At 37.0% G+C, this 26,268-nt stretch overlaps 1 protein-coding gene across 1 annotated transcript in view; it reads left to right on the top strand.

Moving 5' to 3' along the window:
- Positions 1 to 26,268, top strand: part of LOC111046550 (neural-cadherin) — a 680,352-nt gene that overhangs the window by 613,735 nt on the left and 40,349 nt on the right. The window contains exon 19 of the mRNA XM_039422881.1: positions 21,618 to 21,733. Within this exon, the coding sequence (XP_039278815.1) occupies positions 21,618 to 21,733 (116 nt within the window). The remainder of the gene's footprint in view (positions 1 to 21,617; positions 21,734 to 26,268) is intronic.

Genomic DNA, 26,268 nt, shown 5'->3' with positions numbered 1-26,268 from the left:
ATATATCCTGCGTTTGATAATCAATTATGAGTGTTTTAATTATCAGAGCTCAACACACAGATAAAGCTTCTCAGCAAACAGTAGGTACACTTTATATTGTTAAAATTTGTGGTTAAATAGATTCAAATCAATCATGCCTGTAATTAAAATAATTTCATGGGTTGGATTTAAAAACATTTATTCTCATTTATTGTAGCATTGAATTATCACACTCAACCTCAATTTCCCACCGATTCTCAATGGAATCCTTCCGAAATCGGAAATCAGATTCTCGGTTTGAAAATGGAAACTCCACAAGAAGTAGAAAAAGTGCTGCAGTACAGCATATAGCGTTCTGTTACCAACTTTATTTGTTCATCTCTTGCCAAGCTCATTTCGTGATTGTGTAAATTTGATTTCTCTACGATATCACGACATGAACTGATGCTTTTTCTGTTGGGCAGCATCGTTATTTGGGATATCTATGGGATGACTACTGCTGTGGCTTAGGCCATAGTTTTACAACCGTCCAGTGTAGCTGATTCAATCTTTGGGGCTATTGTCAAATACATTATCAGAGTGAGGGTTGAGAGGAGAATAAGCAACAGCCTCGAAGATTGTCTCGGATACCGGTGGAGAGGAAGGGTGGATAGGCAGCAGCAGGGAAGAAAGGTTCAAGTTTATGGTGCTGAACGTAGAAAGAAGTTATTTATTTTGCCCGTGTTGTTGGGTGGGGGGGGCGAGGGGGAGCGAGCGCAAGGTTGTCGCCGAAACGTCCTTTGTGCGTCCATGAAATATGATCCAGTTTTTCTGATTTTGTTTGGAGCAGCGGGCGCTATCACTGCACTCGCGGACAACAAGCGTCCCCGAAACTGAGACCGCACGATCGCGTCGGCTAAGAAATATCCGTCGCGCGGCTAGGTTGACACGTCGTTAGTTTTATTGGTCCGCACAGCCGCTGAGTGCCACAATGATAACGATTCCTTCTTCCTTTCCCCCTCCCCCAACCAACTAACCCTTTCTCTCACCCCCCCCCCCAACCATAACCAAGCATCAACCCTTTCTGATTTTAATGGCATCCGCCAGCACAGCTGTTATTATTCTCACGCCTCTTCGTTGTACACAGCTGGACCCAGTTGATGAATTCTTCAAGATCGCTGCCTCTACATTCTTCTTTGCAGACAGGCTAAGTGATTCTTGCCAGCTGAACCTGTTACTCTCAAGTATTGATCACATCGCCATTGACTCAGTATCACTTTCTTTCCACGAATCATCTGAATCAAACAAAAGAGGATATAATATCCGTAGGCCCATATGCACCACCTCAGTTCAGCTGATCGTTAAAACCTGAATGTAACACAGAATAAATGCGACCAAGTGATCGTGGTTCAGCATTCAATATGCTGAATATGGTTTCTATTTTTCTATGATCGAATTTAATATATTTTTTCTATGAAAGTCTTGATAATTACACAAATCTATTTTCGTGTCATTAAGTTCTTTCTGAATTACTAGTAGTTCTGGGAACAGTAGACCTCGCGCTCAGTAAGTTACATTAACCTGTTGTTATGTTTTCTCAAAAATTAATAAAATAATTTATCAATTCAAAATGTCTAGAAAAAATCCTAAATAAACAGAGAGCTTTCTGTCCTATCGTACCGTGACGAGTCGTCCCGGAATGTGAGTGTGAGCGTTGTTATCAGGTCTGGCTGCCGTCGATACGCCAATTCAATCAACCCATCAGAGAACATTCTGTGTTGTGTTGGCGGAAAATCGGTGTGTTGAAATTAACAAAATAAACTACCATAATGCTGATTTCCTACAAACTTCATTTTTCACTTTTCATGATTTTAGAAATCGATTTCTTTTCAATCATATTTTTTGCAATTTTAATCATCAGATTACGAAAGAAAAATGTAAAAAAAATGTTTCATATCAATAACTCAAAACTAGAATTATGGCCTCAGCTTATGGGAAGACAAAGTTAGTAGAAAACTGTCTACTAACGTTGATGGAAAGATACATTTTCAAGATGTTCGATGTTTTTGAACGGGTAGTATTATAATCCACTAGACAGCTGATTTATGATGAATTCTATAGTCTGATTTTTACGGTAATCATGGTGTTCAATGGAAACTCCTTTTCCTTTTGTATTATCCTTCAAATGCAAAATTTTAAAAAACTTTATGTTTACTTCGACGCGAAATTCAAAAAGGAAAAGTTCCTGTCAAATTTCATGAAAATCTATTGCTGCGTTTCGCTGTAAATGCACAACATATAAACATTTAAACATATAAATATAAAGAGAATTGCAAAACCGTCGACTTGAATCTTAGACCTCACTTCGCTCGGTCAACAATTCAACCCCTGACATATTGTGTTATATTGGTAGCCTAAAATATTCAAAAACGTGGTCTGTTAACAATTATCAAAAATGCATTTGAGAATTTTAAATTACTTCCTTCATCTGTAACTTTGAACCTTGAAACTGTTTCTACTTATGTCACCCTCTCAGCTCGGTATAAACATAAAAGATTCATGAATCTAGGAAGAACAACTCTGCAATGCTGTGGAGTGAATGAATATACTCTTCTATCGGCTCATCTAGATTATCATGTCGTTTTGAATCTAGCACAGAAATCGTTATTGGTGGAGAGGTGGCTTGAGTAAAGCCAGATCGTGTGTGGAAAGATTGTCTGGCGTCGAATCTGTTGAAAAATGCTGAATATGAACAAGAAGAAGCTTTGCGAAAATCCGCTGCCACCGATGCAGTCTTCCATCATAGACGTTTTCGCGTGCAAACCTCGTATGATACCGAGAGTAATCTATTTGAATGGGCGAATGGGGCTTGGCGTTGGGGTTGGAATGGGGTCGGTCGGGCCAATGGGCGAACACCGCACATAATTCACGTTCGGCATTCAGCTGCAGACCGCTATTGCAGCCACCTCCATGGACATTATAGTGTGAATACTAAATAAGGATCATCTGTCAAATCGCCTAAACCAACTCGGCATAAATTCTCTCAGGATGTTAAGCCAACACGTGTCGCTCAAATGGATCTACTTGTGCAAATCATTTGTTACATAAATTACATCGATTGTCATAAATTGCCAGAAGCTGATAAGTGGTGGTTGGACGCTTCAAAATGGGGATTTATCTACAGGGGCGCCTCACACAAAGCCTCATGTGATGATGGTTAGCTATCAAATAGATGATCGATGGAGTGAGCCTGTGAGTATTATTTTGATGACACGCATTATTATATTAATTCGTAACGGAATCATGAAAATGATATCAATACCTCTCAGCTCTTCAACATCAATGTTGATCTTCGCCTTGATTAATAAGTCTGTAGATTGAAGTCTCTCAATTCCAATGGAACAACAGCCATGATGAAATGCCTGGTTTATCCTCAATATTAGATTTGCATTAACTTGAGAGCTATACCGCTATAAATCAGCTTTTGCTACTCAACAGCTCTTTTTTAATCTATTGTTGATCATTTATTTGGCTACTACCATTGGTCATATTTTTCATGTGCAATGATAACAGTTACCTGTGGATGAGATTCATGATAATACATATGCATTCACACACGTATGATAAATTTCAAGTATCACTGAGTCATATGTGCAATTTCTGTTTGTGAATTAACTCACACTGTGCTATGTTGTAATTAATATGTGCCATACTCAACTATTCTCATAGCAAGAGGTGTTCTAAAACGGATTACCTGATTATCCGATGACGTCAGCAGAGGATGTATCCCCCATTGTTCATTAGTCTTCCCTTCATCTTGTCTAGACGCAATCCACTGCATCTCCACAACCTCTTACACACAAATTTGCAATCTATTCAATGTTGTCTACATCGTACAAGCCTCATGCAAGTCCCTGATTGGACGACTGCTGCATTGTCTGCAATGCTGTCTCCCCGGAACCTGGTTTCTTGCCTCGAGCGGTAAACAGCTTGATATATTCTTTTAATAAAACAGTCTGAGCACTCTTGCCGAATAACCCCAACTTTCATGCCCATTCTCTATGTCATACCGGGATACTTCTCTGGATATTATTCCTGTGAAATATGACTCAAACTGGAGTTTCCGTGTTGTATGTGTTGTGCTGTAGAATCAGTTCTTGGTCTATGAATTTTGACACGATCGTTCACGATCGAAATTCCGGATCAAACTCGTTTTTAGCTCTACAAACTAGAACTATTTCTACATTTTCCTTTATATCTCTATAATTGAATAATGTTCCTTCATGACGTGAAGCTCATTCTGTTCAAAGATTCTTCGTTAACTTAAATTGGCAATACAGGAACATTTCATAACAGTTTTCCATTTATTGGAGATAATTAAATTCCTTGAATTTAAAACTGTATTGCTCTCATCTTTTCGAGCAGAAGAATTTATTCGATTCAAGAAAGAAAGGGAAGACATTGTACAATCTGAGCCGTCATCATTTCTGAACAATCGATGAAGAGCTACGCAAAATAAGCCATCTAGAAAATTATATATCTACCGCTTTCAATTGGAATTCTTCTGAAAATGATTATTTACATTCACAATGCAATAAGGATCCTCATTTGAAAAGGTTTTCATTACTTTTCTTATTTTATTGTGCGAGTGAATCTTTCATTTTGATTCAATGATTTTCTGTCCTGAATGTGATAAATCGAAGCTTTTGGAAAAACTCATATCATTGAAGAATGAGGGAAATGTGAATTTCGACAAACACTGAAGTACTGTAAAGGTTCGCATTCGATTATTTTCTGACAAGAATTTGAGTCATATATTTGTTTGCAATAGTTATTGCTTCCCACTCCAATGGTATGTTATTCCATTCAACTATTTTGAGTGTTTTCAGAGAGCAGGTCATGGAAAATGGATGAAATTATGTACAAAGTTTCTCAGAAATCTTGAAATCTCCCACTCCCACACCATTGTAACTCTCATTATAAGGTTCACCCTTTTCCCCTTCCCAAATCTCTGGATTTATTGCTAAGCTGCCATTTGCGAACAAACAAAATTGATTAGGTCATTGCATGCCGAATCGCTCATTTGTACAAGTTGCAAATAAAACTACTATTTTAGCACCTCTCCGAGTAAAAGATTTTTGTTTGAGGAGTAGATAAGTTTGTGTAACACATATTTTTCATGTCTTCTCCGATCTTGGTAATCATAATAATAATACTGCATAGGGAAGAACCTGAATAGCTTTATAAAAGATCAAATCTTTTATATCCTTCTTGACAAAGAAGGTTATTGTCAACTTATTTTATGTAGCAGACTATTTATATCAATTGGTTAACAGACAGTAAAAATGAAATTATGTTTCTGTGCACACAAAACACGCCGTCGACATCCATATTTTGCTCGATGGCGATGAAAGCCCATGTTTCTCGTCCGAAGTAATTGGCATTCCAATAGCTGAATAAAAGTTACGCGTGGAATTATTGCAAAGTCGTTCAAAGCTAGGAATTGATATGTCTGGTGCAATAAAATATGGGTTTATAGATCGTTAATGTTGGATTTTTCACATTTCCAGTCCGTGGATGTGTCAATAGCCTTTTATTTCTATCATCAACACAAAGACCAGCTTTTGACTCTAGCAGAGTAGATATAGAGTTCGGTCGAATAAGATTCTAAATCAATCAAATTTTACAATGTAGAGGTAATGTGCTTTCATAAATGATCTATTATTATGTTTTTTCAAATATTTTATGAATTTGGTAATGATCATGACTATGATCGAAAATCAGACTAAGCGAGGCTGAATTGATTATACCTCTTCTCAATTTCTTGGCTCATTATTTCCTCATTCCCTCTTCATTTTCAATTATTGGCTCTTTTAAGGAATTCAAGGAGCCTTGCAAAAGTCTTGGAAAAGCTGATTATCATCAATTATTATAAGTGACTGAAAAGTCTTGGAAATTGAAAATCTTCTTGGATATTTCAAGTTGAAAAGGTGTTGGCAATAATTAAAATGAGAAATTCCAATTCCTCCCCTCTAAATCCTTTACCGAGCCAAGATTTTAGTTAGCTTCTATACTGCGGATGTTGACATATTTCACCGTGCATCCTGACGAATTGAGCCACACTCTTAATTCTACCATACAATTTTTTTCAATTTCCAGAATAAAATTGGTGTCATACATTTCACATGAACCAGATAAAATTTTCCTGGAATTTCTCATTTGCAGGTGGGTACTCCGCTGAAAAACCTCTTTAATTGAAACTAAATAACCAGAAAATGTGAACTAAGTAACCTCAGAATATAATATTGTGAAATTGAGCGTGAAACAGTCCCCGGGGCGCAGGAAATACTTGAAAGCGGTTGTGCGCTTGGTTGTTAGGTGGCGGGAAAGGAGCGAATTCCTGGCAAGAGATCATAAAGTCTGTTGAGTAATGAGTGGTTTTACTAGTGCGAATTTCTGGCCCGCTGCTCTTCTCTCTCACTCTCTCACTATCTTTCCCTCTCAATTCACCTCACTTTTCTCTCTTAGACTTGTGACTCCTATAACGAGAAACCTCTTCTTTAATTCCACCACCATTCGAGCATCCTTCTCTTCCTGTGCATTCCACCTGCTTCCTGTTTGTAGACTGCACGCTTCTGAGAAAGTCTCTCTCTTTCCCCCCTGAACCCTCTTTACCACCTGTCGTAAACCCTTATTTCACCCGATTCCCGCCGCCGGTCTAACCTAACCAATCCCCGCGTCTCTAACACCTTAAAACAATATAGCCGGCCGACTTGGCTTAATGATAATTGCCGTGGTGAAAAACACTCCGCTACGTTTTCAGTGGATAGTTTGGGTGATTAATATCTTCTCAAATGCTACACCAAACGACTGTCTTTTTAGAACCATGAGATAGATTGCTTCTTTCTGCTGCTGAACGTTTCAATAATATATTTCGAAGCAGGAAAGCCAGGTAATGACTAACTAGAGTAAATAATATATGTTCTTGAACCATGGGACGCATCGAATGTATCTCCACCAATTATTGTATCTCTCCTTCTCCATTATAGAGAAACGGCCATGCGATAGAAGATTGTACGATCAAAACTTGTTGATCGATTCAAGAGATGCTATCAATACTTAGCAGGATTGCAAAGAAAAGAACGCCCAGAATCGTCAAGGTGTCAGTTTCCATCGCACGTTTTCAGTGATAACTCTTCCGCAGTTTAAAATCGTAGAGGCAATCCCCTACAATTTCTTGCATACATAGAATTGGATAATACAGAAAAAAATGTACTCAACTTGATTGTGCTGGTTTCCCGAGTGTTCTCTTTGCATCATCTTATCACATTAAATTGGCGCCTGGCTCATAAATAATTTAATGCCATCATATCATCCTAATGTAATTCCCGTGTGAAGTGATTCCATTCCTGCGAAAGATGCCTGGAGACTGGAGACCATCTTGGGGCGTCGGCGGCAGCTTTCACGATTCATAAAATATGTAAAGCTCGATAAACAGAGAAAGCCCCAGTGTATTATTTCGGGCGGAGCACAAGTGAAGCGTTAGAGGGAAATGAGACCTGGCAAGACCAGGCAACACCGTATAGTGAGCATCCAACTTCATTCTGTATTTATGGCATTCAGTATTATTTTGTGGTCGAGGCGGTGAAGCTCTTCTGGTAGCCCGCGATAATGACGGTTTTTTCATTCAAAACGTAATCCAAATTTTATTTTTGTTATCAATAAAAAATGAATTGAAGATCGCACTCGCATTTCAAAAAATTGATTGGACCACGTACTATAACGATAAAATCGGATATCGAATTAACATTAAGGTAATAAATGAATAAAATTGTATAGGCTTAGATGGACATACTCTCATCAATTTCAATATGCAAAACGAATATAATAATCATTTCTTGTTGAATTAACCAAAGTTTGAACCGAATTGAACAAAATCAATTCAAGCTGAATCAACTCCTGTTGAATTTGAACTGCTTACATTTTTGCTGATATGGTTTAACTCACATTGCTTTCCTAATCAAATTTCAACTCAATTATAGAAAATTCATTTATGAACGATATCTTATCCCATCTGAGTCTCTCAAGAAGTCTACTAATGTTTTCAAATAATTTTCCAATTATCATACAAAAATACACCTATGACAACGTCCCTAATAATCTCAATAAAAATTGAAGGTTAAACGTCATTTTCAAATACGTACTCCAGTCTAGTTTTTGTCATACTCCATTAGGGGGGGCTAGTCTATTTCATATTCGATTACTCTTCACATATTAGTTAAAATGCATAGTCCATCTCAAATGGGGACCCATATCCATAGTATATTTCATATCTTCTAAAATAGCCGAATTCTAGTTTTCTAGGAGAAGAGTGGAAAAAATGAGGAGAGTGAATTTCCTTTTGAATCGACCAATGGTGTGTGAAAGGTGGAGTATAGGCTGTGATGCATAAGTAGCCAATCGCCGTAAAAGGTTCTGCTGGAAGACCAAGCGAAGCGCATAGGTTAGAAACACCAACTACAACTGACATTGCTGGAGCAAACTGAGCTCCTCAGAGAATAGGAATGCTCTCCTGTTACCTAAAACGTACCCTACTCAGTCCCTAATCACTCTCCTCATTACCAATTGAAATCGACGCCTGTTCAGTTCAATTTCCGTTCTGTTCTCATCATGTTCAATTGGTTGGCAATATGAAACCAATTCAATCCTACACTAGTTTCTTCATATCTTGAGATACCTATTGAATTGCATAGGCTCATAGATAATTCATAGACTATTCCTATCCAATGAAGCATCTGAATCATGAAGAGGCAAGAAAGTAATAGAAGTTGTCCGTGGCTTCAGAGCAAGTTGAAAACGTTACTTTTCATATAGATAAGATTATGATAATGATGATGATGATGATGATGATGGTAGTGGTGCTGGTGAATCATCTAAACTTTTTGTGCATACATGAAATCTATCAATTATTGTATTTATTATTATTTCAAATGTGAGCTTTACTAGTTTGTGCTGGACTAAATATGAATTTGATGATTTATTAAACTACAATTTGAATACCGTCAGGATGTCAGGAATCCATTGAGCATCATAAATATTCTAAATGGTTAACAATTAATTTATAAAAATCCAAGCCTTTTCAAATTTCAAAATTTATAAAAATGTTAGAGAAGAATTTGAATTGAGGAAAACAATTCAATTGAAGTTCAAAGTGATAATTATGCAAATAAAAACTAATAATTGGTTCTAAATAAACTATGATTCCAGATACTTCCCATTGATGGGGATGAGTTTCGGTGTCCTAAAGTCAAAGAGAGATTATTATAAATACATTTAACTAACATACGAGTAGATTTAGTTGTCACCATAATTCACCTCGTAAATGAATTTGAATTTGTAGTGCTGATCCATTTTATATTCGCGCGAATTTGAGAGTATGTCGTGTTTCTCCTGAATCACAAGTACAAAAATTGGATGACGTCATGTAGTGCTTGACATGTAAGCCTACTCTAAGTTTACCGTGTAATATTGAATTATTACTGTTCGGTTGAAGCTGATCCCGGTGAAGTCAGTTAGAAACTCGTATCCACGTGGAAAAAGTATCGTGCACATTCGGAATCAGCGATTGAATTTCTCGTAATTCAAACTCTCGTCTGTTTGTTGCACAAATATTTCCGCTGTTTGATTTTCCTCCATGCATTTTCCTTATTTTGCCAGCTGCAATGTTTGGTAGCTTTATTGTTCATTTAACTGAGATACGTATTTCTAGACTAACCCTCCACCGAATAGAAGTTCCAGAATTGTGACATAACCTTTAGATTTCACAATAACAGTAGACTGCCATTTCCATAAACTCGAACGAAATGTTCCAGTAAGTGCTGCAAACTTATTTTTCAAGTGAATTGGAATCTTAGATCGTCAACTATGTTGCAAAATACTTAAGTTTTGAAATGTTCTCGTTTTTGAAAGTTGTGGGATATAAGTGGATACCAAGTTATAACTTGATGACCTACTATTGTGATCAACTTAAACGATTCGCTGACCACAATCTCATTTTGCTGGTGTTCCATTATCAAAACCATCCCACTCTTTCAGGTTTATAGTGAAATACAAAATCACTGTGCTCCTGAACAACTGAGTCAATAAAACATGCTCAAATCAACCATTAGAAAAATTCAACCGTTCAGAGTTTAGACTGCTGTGAAGAACCGTTCCTGGTAATTCCGTTTGACGGGTAGATCGTTTGTTTTTCTTTCTAATGAATGCCAAATTTCCCTCATCCTCATTAAACAGTGCTCTCGTAGCTTTTCAAATCTGTACAGTTTCCTTATCACTCTCTAGTTAATTTTTATCGATGCTTCCCAGAAGTAAAGCTGAATTGTCTATTATTTTTTCACACAGATTAATTTTGGAATATTTCTTCCATTTTTCTGTGCCCCGATTGAATCTCACGGTTTTTTTGAATGAAAGCATTCAACATCACTTATTTTCACTCATTTATTTCTTCTCTAACACTAAGACTGATTTTTTTAATCAGATTGATCGACTCTTATCCTATTTTCTCAAAAGAATTCTAGTTAAAATATATCACTGTATCTACTTGTTAAAAAATTCCTTTCCTCTATTTCCTGCTGCTCGTTTCAGACGCATACTGTGTGCAATTCCATAGTTTGAATTCTTTATTTTCAAGTATCTACTTGAACATGATTCTTTCAAAATTGAATAAAATTCGGATACTATAACGCTACAAACGAGTCAGTGCTATTTACCTATTTTGTATTTCAGGAACGTCTATGATGTGCAATTATGCAGCTCGACTATTATTAACGGTCAATGGATTGAGAACTAGTACAATTGATATCTTATGTAAAGTATTTGTGTTGTGGTACGATGAGCACACTGTTTCATGTCGGACATTTAGCGCTGATGTTACGCCAACTGAACAAGTAGTGTCGGACACTAGTAGTAGAGGAGGTGGCGGCAGAACGCGGGTATTAGCGAAGCCATCATCGTTCCGCTATTGACATTTCATTGTTGCCGTAATTATTTTACCGTAGGGCTGTTCATAAGTTAATTAACTGTTGGGCAGAGAGAGCGAGGTCGTATTACGGGTCTGCTCTCTGCGGCAATACACAGTGCCACACTGCTACACTGCTATTTACACCCAGATAAACAAAATATTGTCATCCCCTATCACAGTGATGCTCATTGCGCTCGTGCACACATGCATTCATGCATTAGCGATCAGCCCGCAGCCACACACACACATCAAGGACGAACTCAATCACCGGTTATCGCAACTGACCGGTCATTATCGTTATCGTACTAATGCTCTTGTTTCCACCAATAATTTGGACTCCACCAAGAATTGTGTATTTAGCGTGTAAAATATTAAAAATCTGTGGAGACTAAAAGAAATAAAAAGCCCTAACAGAAACAGTAATAGGTCTGAAATAAAGTAACTGGCTAATATCGCCAAATAGATAATAACTAAGATTAGATAGCATCAGCTTGTTCTGGCTAAATGGTACAAGAACCTAAAAAGGATTTGAAGGGAGTTTATTGCTCATAAATAGATTATTATATAAAATATTTGAAGATTGAGGTTATGTACATGTATTCACGGATCGGTGACCTAGAGATCGATCAAACCGAGGAACGTAGAATCTGACCAAAACCCCTTGGCAGAGCTTTATTGCAATCAGATGGTGTGCAATATGAAAAAACACCCGTCCACGTGGCTAATTATTAGGTAGCATGGAATTAATATTAATGTATAGAATATTAACTAGCATGCAAAGAGCATAAATAAAAAACCAAATAAAAATAATTTAATGTATTCAGGAAATAAGAGTTACCAGGCGCATGAATACCGAATAAAATTTGCATGCACCAATAGTAAAACGGCAGTTAATAGGCGGCAACTGTAGGCCAGTTCAAAAATATTTCTATATATTTATATAAATGTACTAGTTTTTGTGTTAAAAATTTGTATAATCTATGTTATCGATATGGCTCGAATGCAAAGAAATTATTAATCATATAATCTAAGCAATATTTTGGCATTTTTTGTAAGATCTATTTGAACCTAAATGGCGGAGGACTAAGATATTTAAATTTTATGCTAATTTGAAAGTCGGAAAGAGGATCTGTAAAACTTGAGAAGGAAGAACCAGCACTCGCCAGCCAAATGCCACCATAAGAGGACCCCAAATATTTTAGAGCGAAGTACCTTACTAATGATTTTGTAAAAGTTAAAGTTAAAGTAAATTATTAAATTTCTTAAAAGACTTCGTGATGCTATTGTGAAGCAGAAGTCATTTTCATTTTAATTAAATTTATAACCCCTTGGAGGAGACGATTCCGGCTACCATATTCCCGGACCACATGGAGTTGGATCGACATCGGCGGCTTACAAGAAGATTTTCGACACGTGAGTGATTAAATTTGAATTAGTGATGGGCGCCCTAGTGCTTCGAATTAATCTGATGATCAAAGCTAGCTCGCCGAAAGGGTTTTATTATAAATGAGAAATTAATAAGAGTAATACTTGCGCAAGTAAAATTAGTATTAAAGGTATTTATTTGAAAGAAAAATATAGATCAATATTAGAGAATTCTATTAAATCAAAGAAGTACAAAATCTAGGCTATTAAAACATATGCATACAATATTTAATTTTTTGCAATACAATTTGCGATAATTTATTATAGTTCTAATTCACTAGATGAATGGCTCTACCTATTCCGTCAGGTGCCGAATCTTGCACCCTGAGATAAAAATATATATTCGATACAAATAAATCTACTAAATACTAGAGATTTTAATATATATATATATATTGGATTATTAGTGGCTAATTTATCAAGCTGATCTTAGAGCACACATTTTTGATTGAATTATCCAAGTCGACAAGTATTAGCAAGCGCATATCGCAGCTACATGCAAAAGAATGCATATGATTTTAAGATAAAGGCACATGGTAATGATTCGTGCCATAAATCTAGAATATAAAGTTAGCCTGTGATATTTTTATTGATTTCAATTATTGTTCTATTTTTATATTATATTTTTTATCGCTCTATATATTTTTTGCCTCGATTGATCTTTGCATTATTTGTGTAATATATGTATGAAACTTTCATGGTGTGCAATTTATTTTTATTCCTCAACACTATAGTATAAGTATCATTTATATATATATTATTATTTATTGAATTACAAGAGTTATTGGAGAAGCCCATATCTAGGCCTATCAAGATTTTTTAAGACTGAATACTATTAGAAAACCACGACCTAATTATATCAAATCTCATGCTTTACCGACTGATGCCAAGCAGGAGGCTAATCGTTATTTAAATATAAAGAATAACGTGACACAAAGACATGTCGCCCAACGATAGCCACGGATACGCACAAAGACATGTCGTACCAACGTGGGACTGATGATGAGAGCCAAGCTCATTGAATAATTATTTGAAATTAAGTCAATAACCATATTGAAAATTATAGATAACTTATACGAGTTGTGAGGAAAACTGGCGAAGGGAAATTTGTATTACTTTTTGGGGAAACAAGAGCTTTAAATAGAGAGAAATTATATGTTTTAAAGAAAATTTTATATTATTAGTACTGTGAAAAATTACATGTTTATAAAGAGAGATTATATTTTATAAGCCTAAACTGCTATTACTTTCTAGTCAAAAATATATTAGGTGTTTAAGCCGGTTGGAAAATAAGTCGCAGCCTGTAAACTAGCCAAGAATAAATCAACAAAACATTGGGGGCGCTAGAGCATTGTAAAAAACTTAAGTATAAATACCTTGTTGTAAGAGTATCCAAACACTTTACACATCACTGTTCACTGTAAGTCCCGGTTTGTGTCTTTTTTAAGCATTCTCGCTTATCATTTTTGTCACTGTTTAATTAGCATTTATCATATTTGACATAATGAATCACACTCCCGCAAACTCTGAAGTTTCATATATGTACGGCGGTTGCACAGATCCCACTTTGTCGACTCCAAGCACATCAAACCCCACCACGGTAGATGCCAATACGCCACGAGAAAGGGAACCAGGAAGCGTCGGGTCGATAGTCTTCGATCCACCAGGTCTGCAACCTCTATCATCCACTCGAATCGACGCCGCTGACACACCATTGAATCAACGGATAGTAGAGATCAACTTTGAAGGGGGCGAGGAGCAGCCTGCGAACCCGCATCTCCAGAGGCCGAGTCACATCTGAGCAAACAAAGTCTATTTTCAGTCACAGAGCTAGATCCTTTTCAAAAGGTAATGATGGAACAAACTAGCAGTATGTTCAATATTATGCTACAAAACACAATGGACAAAATGATGCAGGAGATTAAAAAAGAGATGTGGAAATGAAAGAGGCAAATAAGCAAACAATGGAACAGGGCATGAAAGAGACAGCGGGCGCTATAAAATCAGTAGAACGACGGTTGGATACTATTGAGGCTAAAGTAGAGAATCATAGGGAAGAATTAAAAGCAATGATAAATCTACAGAAAGAAAGTCAGGATAAAGTTACGGCAGGATTATCGGAAAGGTTGGATACGGTTACATGTGAACTCAATGAAAGGATAGATAACCTAAATACACAAATCACTACACCCATTCAGGATATAACCAATAACATTAAGGCCGATTGCCACCAAGAAATCCACAAACAAATTACCGTTGCCAATCAAACATTAACAACTACAGTTGACAAAAATATTAACAGTATTAAAGAAATACAAAATAAACAGATTAATATGTCCACAAAAATGAACCAACTGCAAGGTAGCATCAATCAAAATACTGAAACCTGTAAAGCTTTAAACGGAACTCTACTAATTCAAAAATCCACTCTGACTCAATTAAATCAAGAAGTAAACGCAAATAAAATTACACATAATAGTCAATGGCAGATAACACAGGAAAAAATAACAGCATTAGAAAATCATATTCAACAACAACCTCAAGGGATTCAAACAGACAACCTCAACGTACATAGTATATTACAAGGACTAGGAAAATTGATAATACTGATCGCCATTTGCAACCTCAACCATTCATTGATCAGATAAAATTAGTACAAACTCTTGCACCTACCTCTTGGAATTTTTGGCGTCTTCGTTTGACTATTTATTGATTGGCGAACCCCTGATGTTCTTTCGGAGTAGAGCCCATGAATTTACATCATTGGATGAGTTTGTAGCTGTCTTCCTGGAACAGTATTGGAGCAGAAGTAAACAGTTGGACGTGCTAGCGGACATCATATCATGCGAGTTCAACCCTAACTTAGACGGTGCATGTACCACTTTCGTCACTGCCCTACAGTTTAAAAATTCTCAATTGAGCGAGCCCATTAACGAATCGGCATTAGCAAGTATTATTTTAAAGAAGCTACCGTATCAAGTTAGAATGGCACTCGCCACACAACCCATTACTGATTGTAAGCAGCTGATTAATCATTTATATGGCATACAGTCTGCAATGGCAATATCAAACCACCGCTCAGACCAGAGATACGCACCAAATCAACATAATTCAAAATTTAATCAGCAAACAGCCAAATTATGAACCGGTATCATATGATCGCTACCGATCTGCTCCTCAATTTGAACGCCGCTATGAGCACAGGCAAAATGGTAACTGGAATAATGAAAAATTTCAAAATCGTACAACCAACCACTATGCCCAGCAGAGCAATCGTAAGAATCACTATGATGGCCGTGATCGATTAAACTCAATAATAATCACACACAGAACAATTACAACAGAAATTATAAACCGCCACCTCATCAAATAAATACAAACTACACCATAGAGCATGCAACAGAATTAAAAACAAAAAACACAAGATAACCACCCCAACAAGAGAAACTACAGCTAAAAAAATACGACTATATGATACCCCGATATAACACCTACAAGCTCCAATGAAACAAACAAAGAAAATCAAGATATTTCAACATCATACACCACCTTTAGAAATGATTTACCGAAAACATTATTAGAAGAACCGAAATATTAGAAAAACAGATGTTATACAAAACAGCCTACCACAAAAAACCGCCGCCAAACATGCAATTAAAGCCAGCCGCAAGCATCAGCCTCTATTAAGTTTCCTGTTCCCCGCCGAAGATTCATCACCGCCGGAGAACACAAACAGCCGCCAGGAGGAGACTGCCACCATACTACCTGTTTTGACCGCCACCATGCACCCGCGCACAGAATCTATGCACCCATATCATTGTACCCCACCGAAGCAGACCAAGGACCCCAAGATAGAGGATCAAGAGGACGGACTACCGGACAAGAGGAGCGACCACCGCAAGGCCGGAGACGGAGGCGCCGAGGACACCCGACCGCATCAGGACGAGGAGGACAGATACAGGACCGAAGAACATGCATCGCAAGGCCCGGAGGCGGAAGAAACGGAGGAACCGCGCGCGCCGATGGAGGCCGCATGCACGGTTCAAACGCCCGAGAGGACACCGGACCGACACCGAGGAGGACAGGAGCGGACCGACGGCGTGCGTCGGCGGCAGCTTTCACGATTCATAAAATATGTAAAGCTCGATAAACAGAGAAAGCCCCAGTGTATTATTTCGGGCGGAGCACAAGTGAAGCGTTAGAGGGAAATGAGACCTGGCAAGACCAGGCAACACCGTATAGTGAGCATCCAACTTCATTCTGTATTTATGGCATTCAGTATTATTTTGTGGTCGAGGCGGTGAAGCTCTTCTGGTAGCCCGCGATAATGACGGTTTTTTCATTCAAAACGTAATCCAAATTTTATTTTTGTTATCAATAAAAAATGAATTGAAGATCGCACTCGCATTTCAAAAAATTGATTGGACCACGTACTATAACGATAAAATCGGATATCGAATTAACATTAAGGTAATAAATGAATAAAATTGTATAGGCTTAGATGGACATACTCTCATCAATTTCAATATGCAAAACGAATATAATAATCATTTCTTGTTGAATTAACCAAAGTTTGAACCGAATTGAACAAAATCAATTCAAGCTGAATCAACTCCTGTTGAATTTGAACTGCTTACATTTTTGCTGATATGGTTTAACTCACATTGCTTTCCTAATCAAATTTCAACTCAATTATAGAAAATTCATTTATGAACGATATCTTATCCCATCTGAGTCTCTCAAGAAGTCTACTAATGTTTTCAAATAATTTTCCAATTATCATACAAAAATACACCTATGACAACGTCCCTAATAATCTCAATAAAAATTGAAGGTTAAACGTCATTTTCAAATACGTACTCCAGTCTAGTTTTTGTCATACTCCATTAGGGGGGGCTAGTCTATTTCATATTCGATTACTCTTCACATATTAGTTAAAATGCATAGTCCATCTCAAATGGGGACCCATATCCATAGTATATTTCATATCTTCTAAAATAGCCGAATTCTAGTTTTCTAGGAGAAGAGTGGAAAAAATGAGGAGAGTGAATTTCCTTTTGAATCGACCAATGGTGTGTGAAAGGTGGAGTATAGGCTGTGATGCATAAGTAGCCAATCGCCGTAAAAGGTTCTGCTGGAAGACCAAGCGAAGCGCATAGGTTAGAAACACCAACTACAACTGACATTGCTGGAGCAAACTGAGCTCCTCAGAGAATAGGAATGCTCTCCTGTTACCTAAAACGTACCCTACTCAGTCCCTAATCACTCTCCTCATTACCAATTGAAATCGACGCCTGTTCAGTTCAATTTCCGTTCTGTTCTCATCATGTTCAATTGGTTGGCAATATGAAACCAATTCAATCCTACACTAGTTTCTTCATATCTTGAGATACCTATTGAATTGCATAGGCTCATAGATAATTCATAGACTATTCCTATCCAATGAAGCATCTGAATCATGAAGAGGCAAGAAAGTAATAGAAGTTGTCCGTGGCTTCAGAGCAAGTTGAAAACGTTACTTTTCATATAGATAAGATTATGATAATGATGATGATGATGATGATGATGGTAGTGGTGCTGGTGAATCATCTAAACTTTTTGTGCATACATGAAATCTATCAATTATTGTATTTATTATTATTTCAAATGTGAGCTTTACTAGTTTGTGCTGGACTAAATATGAATTTGATGATTTATTAAACTACAATTTGAATACCGTCAGGATGTCAGGAATCCATTGAGCATCATAAATATTCTAAATGGTTAACAATTAATTTATAAAAATCCAAGCCTTTTCAAATTTCAAAATTTATAAAAATGTTAGAGAAGAATTTGAATTGAGGAAAACAATTCAATTGAAGTTCAAAGTGATAATTATGCAAATAAAAACTAATAATTGGTTCTAAATAAACTATGATTCCAGATACTTCCCATTGATGGGGATGAGTTTCGGTGTCCTAAAGTCAAAGAGAGATTATTATAAATACATTTAACTAACATACGAGTAGATTTAGTTGTCACCATAATTCACCTCGTAAATGAATTTGAATTTGTAGTGCTGATCCATTTTATATTCGCGCGAATTTGAGAGTATGTCGTGTTTCTCCTGAATCACAAGTACAAAAATTGGATGACGTCATGTAGTGCTTGACATGTAAGCCTACTCTAAGTTTACCGTGTAATATTGAATTATTACTGTTCGGTTGAAGCTGATCCCGGTGAAGTCAGTTAGAAACTCGTATCCACGTGGAAAAAGTATCGTGCACATTCGGAATCAGCGATTGAATTTCTCGTAATTCAAACTCTCGTCTGTTTGTTGCACAAATATTTCCGCTGTTTGATTTTCCTCCATGCATTTTCCTTATTTTGCCAGCTGCAATGTTTGGTAGCTTTATTGTTCATTTAACTGAGATACGTATTTCTAGACTAACCCTCCACCGAATAGAAGTTCCAGAATTGTGACATAACCTTTAAATTTCACAATAACAGTAGACTGCCATTCCCATAAACTCGAACGAAATGTTCCAGTAAGTGCTGCAAACTTATTTTTCAAGTGAATTGGAATCTTAGATCGTCAACTATGTTGCAAAATACTTAAGTTTTGAAATGTTCTCGTTTTTGAAAGTTCTGGGATATAAGTGGATTATAACTTGATGACCTACTATTGTGATCAACTTAAACGATTCGCTGACCACAATCTCATTTTGCTGGTGTTCCATTATCAAAACCATCCCACTCTTTCAGGTTTATAGTGAAATACAAAATCACTGTGCTCCTGAACAACTGAGTCAATAAAACATGCTCAAATCAACCATTAGAAAAATTCAACCGTTCAGAGTTTAGACTGCTGTGAAGAACCGTTCCTGGTAATTCCGTTTGACGGGTAGATCGTTTGTTTTTCTTTCTAATGAATGCCAAATTTCGCTCATCCTCATTAAACAGTGCTCTCGTAGCTTTTCAAATCTGTACAGTTTCCTTATCACTCTCTAGTTAATTTTTATCGATGCTTTCCAGAAGTAAAGCTGAATTGTCTATTATTTTTCCACACAGATTAATTTTGGAATATTTCTTCCATTTTTCTGTGCCCCGATTGAATCTCACGGGTTTTTTTAATGAAAGCATTCAACATCACTCATTTCTCACTCATTTATTTCTTCTCTAACACTAAGACTGATTTTTTTAATCAGGTTGATCGACTCTTATCCTATTTTCTCAAAAGAATTCTAGTTAAAATATATCACTGTATCTACTTGTTGAAAAATTCCTTTCCTCTATTTCCTGCTGCTCGTTTCAGACGCATACTGTGTGCAATTCCATAGTTTGAATTCTTTATTTTCAAGTATCTACTTGAACATGATTCTTTCAAAATTGAATAAAATTCGGATACTATAATGCTACAAACGAGTCAGTGCTATTTACCTATTTTGTATTTCAGGAACGTCTATGATGTGCAATTATGCAGCTCGACTATTATTAACGGTCAATGGATTGAGAACTAGTACAATTGATATCTTATGTAAAGTATTTGTGTTGTGGTACGATGAGCACACTGTTTCATGTCGGACATTTAGCGCTGATGTTACGCCAACTGAACAAGTAGTGTCGGACACTAGTAGTAGAGGAGGTGGCGGCAGAACGCGGGTATTAGCGAAGCCATCATCGTTCCGCTATTGACATTTCATTGTTGCCGTAATTATTTTACCGTAGGGCTGTTCATAAGTTAATTAACTGTTGGGCAGAGAGAGCGAGGTCGTATTACGGGTCTGCTCTCTGCGGCAATACACAGTGCCACACTGCTACACTGCTATTTACACCCAGATAAACAAAATATTGTCATCCCCTATCACAGTGATGCTCATTGCGCTCGTGCACACATGCATTCATGCATTAGCGATCAGCCCGCAGCCACACACACACATCAAGGACGAACTCAATCACCGGTTATCGCAACTGACCGGTCATTATCGTTATCCTACTAACTAATGCTCTTGTTTCCACCATATATTTGACCTCCACCAATGAATTTGTTCGTATTTAGCTGCTATCCAGTCTGAAACGCATATTGACTCCTATTAGGGTTGTATTAAACGCTTGAAAATCTGGAAATGAGTTTTCAATATCAATTATCTTCAACTGCTTCTTTTATGTGGAGTTAAATTTAAAAAAAAAATGCATTTAAAATTTTTGGCATACATCACAGATAAAGGACAGAGGTTTTTCGAAATGTTGAACTCATGAAATGTTATTTCTAATCGTGTACCACATCCCACTAATCCGAATTGCATGCATTTGCATTGCCGATTGATTGATGAAACAGTAGCCTAACAGGCTCTGCCGTCACACATAAGCACGAACGTAGAAAGTGCTCATAGTGAACTCACTATCCGCTGGTTAATAATATACAACATAATTTACAACTTTACATCAACAAACTAATACCGGTTGAGATATCAATGTGCGGTTCTCACCATGCATTTTCTTTTGGAACTCTGCATCGAAATCATGTATCACACGACCACTCTCTCATTTGAAAAATGAATTTGTTCTCGTATGAGGGACAAAGATGTTGAAGAGACAGTGTAATTTTTCATTTCAAATAGGTTGCCCAATGAAACCTACTGTCAAATTATTCTTGTAAGAGGAATATTTAGCTGTTTCCATAAATTTCACCAACTCTGTATAATTAAATGTAGAGGGTCTCGAAGATTACATACAATACAACAATTCATGAGCGAGTTCTCCAACCCAGGGGGTCACTAGTATGTTATCGCAATATATCAGATCACATCCTAATCGTACAAACGTTGATGATATGCTGTCTGGTATCTCTCATATATATTCGTATTCCGATATTGTGAAATAATCTCATCTTAATCTTGATCGTAGCACAAATTTGTTGAGACCTCATCATTAACGTAACGTTTCATCGGACCTTTTCGACTAATAAGCGAACAGAGCTTAACAGAACAGCTAACCAGCTCAACAGCTGACCTGCAAGAGCACTCGAGCTACTAAGCCAGTCTACATACCAGGTCTTCGGCTGAACAGTCGTATCGTTCATGTGAAAAATTGGGTTAGTGGCTAAGCTTCGTATCCGATGCAGCATGTCAATCAAAAATCCTCTTCATTTTTCAGCAAATTTTGAACATTCAAAATTCATTGCCTGACTTGAATCAGTGATCAATGTAGTAATAATGATTGTTTTGTTTTGCAGCGTCGCGTATTCGATACGAGATCACAAGCGGTAACATAGGCGGAGCATTCGCCGTGAAGAACATGACCGGCGCCATCTACGTGGCCGGAGCTCTAGATTACGAAACGAGGAAGAGGGTGAGTCCGGCCTTTCTCTTTCTATCCTAAACGCAGATTGCAACCAATTTGCGACTAAAGATAAGCGCTTTTACGCAAATTCGACCTACTCGGCAACTGTGTCAGATGTACGAGCAGTCTGTAACGCATACATTCAGAATTCCGTTCTAGTTCGTTGATACAGTGTAATCGAATTCAGACGATTCATCTGTATCGAAAAAATTTCTTCCTCCAACTCTACAAGAAATGATCAATTCAATAATATGTGTAGCAAAACATATATTGTTTTATTATCAAAATTCTCATTGAATCTACTTTGTGCACATCTCATTTCTCATTCTTATTCTCAGCATATCTCAGAATATCAAATATTTTTAGCATATCGATGATTTATCGGCTTTCAAAGGTTGAATTTTTTCATATTTAAAAGTGTTTACCCTTTTACTACCTCTGGATTTTTCATTCAAAATTCACTCATTCAGGGGACATTTACGAAACGTGGACAAGAACACAGCAGAATTCGAGCTTCTTTCATAATTGCTTGGAAATCAATTACTAGATTATTTTGTATTGATTGGATTACTGCTAGGTAACAATCTCGTACTAAGCCAGCTAAGTTTCAAAGACAGATGTGTCTATAAATACGGTCCTTCACCTCTGGATGATTTGTAGAAGTTATAGAGGCATACTAATTATTGTGTGTTTTATTGAGCATAATTGAAGTTATTATGAGGGGTGTGCAAGTTTTTTCGGTTTTATAAATCTTTGTTTCCAGTAGTATACATTGTCCACTTGGAAGCAATGTTATATTATTGATCTTGATGAATCTGATAGCGTTTCTTTCTGAGAATCCCAGAGTTTCAAGTACGAGTGTATTTACAATCTCAGTTTCTTTAAAGTAGACCAGAAATAATTAATGTCTCAGTTTTTCCTCATACAAATTGGTATAAGCTAGCTGACGTCCATATCTCTCCATACATTGTTGGGTGCGATAAATTCAAAAATGTTTTATTCAAGTGACGAAATAAGAGTATTTCCCCCGTAAGCGTGGATTAGGAGTGGACTGCGTTATAGACTGCTACAATCTGACTAGCAGTGTATGCGATATGAAATCACACGCCTGTATCCGATTTCAAAGTTAGCAAGTAGCGCTGTCAGATGTGTATTGTTTTGGATTATGTAAAAAGACAAATAGCAGAGCTGTAAAAGGAAGGGAGAAGTTCTCATTGCTATTCATAGCACTTGTGAAACTCTCGCCATTCGCAATTTCAAAGCAAGAGAAGCTAATGTCATTTGCGCAGCGTGCAAGTTTTGAAAAATTGTCGAGGAAATTTTTGCATGACTAAATTACTGTTCATTCGTCTTTCTTTCAGGTGTAAAGCTGTACGAAATGAGAATCTTACTGTTATGTTTCCCTTTCATCTTTAAAATTGTGAGCTTTGAAAAAATTTGGAGAAAAATGTATCTAACTCTGGCACTGCACTACAAGCAGTTCTTGATTTCAAATTTGAAAATTTCCCACATTACTCGAGAAATATCAATATAACAAGTCCACTCCGGCTGGCTACATGATTATTATTATTATTGGCGCCCAAAACTTGATAATAGACTATAGAGATGTAGTATGAAGAGACCCTACTTCAATAAACAAAGAATGACAGCTTGTCAGCTGACAACACCAGTTTTGGTTTCCTCATTTTCCATTTGGAAATATTCGAATAAATTTCAAATCATCAGTACAATTAACGTTGAATATCGAACTTAGAATTGTATCAGCACCAGCTAATTAGGCAAGAAGTTCGAGAAAAGTTAAATAAGCAGTTTTATGATAGCAATAAAACATGGTATAAAAATAATTAATGTTTCACCGGGGTACGAGATCTCCCTCCATAGCAGATACTCATTGAACAACTCCATTTCAATTTATTTGTACAAAGACACGAAAAAAACAAAGCAAATTTTCTTCTCCAGAAGAAAGTTGAACCGATAACTTTTAAACGCAGTAACGTAAATTGGTGCTCTGTACTAGGAAATAAAGCTATTTTCTCAATTACGGTACTGGCTCAAATGAAACCCCTTCTCGTTTCCAAGGCTCGCAGTGAAACGCTGATAACATGAATTAATATTTTGTTATTCAGTACAATCTTTTTAAGTTTGTGGTACCCGCGGGGTAACTGAACATCATAATGCACAAGCTTTGAGCAAAGTGAACTCGTATCTATCTGGAGCATCGTTTATAACTGTGAAGTTTGGAATCGGTTTTTTTTTTCTAAAATCGTAATTAATTTTTCCACACCAGTGCTAACACCGGAGAAAAAATGAAAACATGGTCTTCCGTATTATAAATACACGCTTCCCAGCCAGTGGTAGAAATGAGAAAACTGATTGCCTCAATTATCAGACCGATAAAATGAGAGATTGAGGCAATTATCATCGTTAAAATCCCCGCTTTTTTATTAATAATTCTCGTATTTCCTCGTAATTTCACTCTCTCCTTGTTCAAATAATCGCACGGCTGAGAGAGTACGTTTCTGAAATGTCCTTCGAAATATGTTCAATGATCACCATTCTTAGATTTAATCCTACTTTTCTCTTCAACTAAAGAAAAAGTTCAGAACTTCTTCTATTCGAATCTTTCACATGAAATTGGTCGTCAATATTTTTCCGATTTTGATGTTTTTGGAATATTTTTTGCAAGTGTTCAAATATGTTTTCAATTAATTATACGAGGGCAATCACTTATATAGCACAAGAAGTGAAACAAATAATCCTCTAAGGCCTCCTAAAGCTTACAACACCTTTTATCAAAAATCTTTTGTCTTTTTTAGTCCTAAACTGTTTAATAATGTGCCTGATTACATAAAAAGTGTTGATAGTATTCATTCATTGGAAAACAAATTTTCAAGTTGCTTCTTTCTTCTCCTCCTGGAAATATTGAGGGTTTGTTCACTGTCATTGGTTAAATTTGCTTTTGAAATGTTGAGATTGAATGTCAGAAAACTACAAGGAAATAACCAATTATCAAGTTCTGGAAATAATTAGTTGAACTCCAGAGACAGGATTGAGATCTTTTGAAAATTAATCAGCTATGAAATGTTGACCTTGGAGCAGCTCATCTACGGGGCAAATTTCCAAGAGTTGTATTAATCGTGGTGAACAATGAGAGTCGGTGGTCCCGTTCCTGTCTTGGAAGTAGCATCTAGAGGCCTTCTTCCCGTTTTATGTATTTCTTATGGCAGCGAAAGAAGGAGCTGCAGCTCACTGCTTACGGAGGATAGCACCCGAGAGAGCTGTTTGTCTTGACTTAGCGCTCTTTCTTACGACTTACTAATGTCACGTAACAAAAACCAGGTCACCTGAACAGACGACAATTGTCGCCAAAATACTGGCCAACTCTCTCTCACCCACTACGGACTGCTTCTCTCACATTTCACATACATTATCAACGAACAGAGAATAATGTCGATTTGATGGGATTTTTTAGGGATCTGAAATAATGAATAAATTCGATGGCCTCATAATCTTATTTGATTCAATTTATGATAATATCCCATAATCAAGTGACAAGAAGGAAGGAGATGAGTTAAATAAACATAAAACTAGCACAAAGAATAACAACGAACAAATAAATACATTGTGAGATTCTTCTCATCTTTCAGAATTCCTCATGAATAACATCAATGCTCATCATTCAACCAATGCTGACAATCCAGAGTGAATCTTGCTAATGAAATTCTTAAAATGTTTTTGAGAATTAGATTGGACTTTATTGAAGGAAGCTAAGCAAAGTTGTCAATGTCCTAAAATTCAATTATAGCGAGTTCCCTAGCCCGTGGAACTTACTTGGTGACATTAGGCTATAGAATAAATAGTTATTACAATTCATCTTCTATTTACAATTAGACGTTTGGCAGTATGGCTTTTAGGGTCAACAGGCTCAGTCCATAACTCCCTCTCTCAAATGTTGATATTAATAGTTCTGAAAGTTAGGTATCGAAAACCTCTTCCCAAACATCACTCCCAGTTCGAAAACTGCTTCAAATCTTGTCAGATCATTTGGGTCAATCTAATCTGAACTAGGAATGACAAGCACCAAGACATGCTTTGCGATTGGTTGATCAACAGATTACAATGGTAGCAGTCGAGTAATATAGCCAGAGCAGTGCATTAGCATGTTTGATGTCGTCTGCCCCATGAATCGTATGTGAGCAGTTCAAACGATGCCGAACATCTTCGAGTGACGTTGATGAGCGTGTTGGCTGCCGGCAAGCAAGCAACCGTTGCACCAATTCAATCCGGCGCAACACCAAGTTTCAGTCGCGGTTACAAGTTAATCAAGCTGTTATATGTTGGCTGGTCAGACCGCCGTCACTCACTGCTTGCCGCCAATCTATCCTATCCTCCACTATCATGCAGTCGTAAATTGTTTCTCTGCGGAAGGATGTCGCTCTCGTGTTGGAGCTCGTGAGTTCCAATTGATCGTTGCTGTTATTCGGGTCTCGAACAGAATAGTTAGGGTTGAGTAGGTTCGTGAGACACTCCTTCCTTTCCTCCCA

The sequence above is a fragment of the Nilaparvata lugens genome, chromosome 3 (genome assembly GCF_014356525.2).
Source record: "Nilaparvata lugens isolate BPH chromosome 3, ASM1435652v1, whole genome shotgun sequence".
In the NCBI taxonomy this organism is placed as follows: Eukaryota; Metazoa; Arthropoda; class Insecta; order Hemiptera; family Delphacidae; genus Nilaparvata; species Nilaparvata lugens.
The sequence above is the reverse complement of the archived record's forward strand: the minus strand, read 5'-3'. Positions and strand labels throughout refer to the sequence as shown.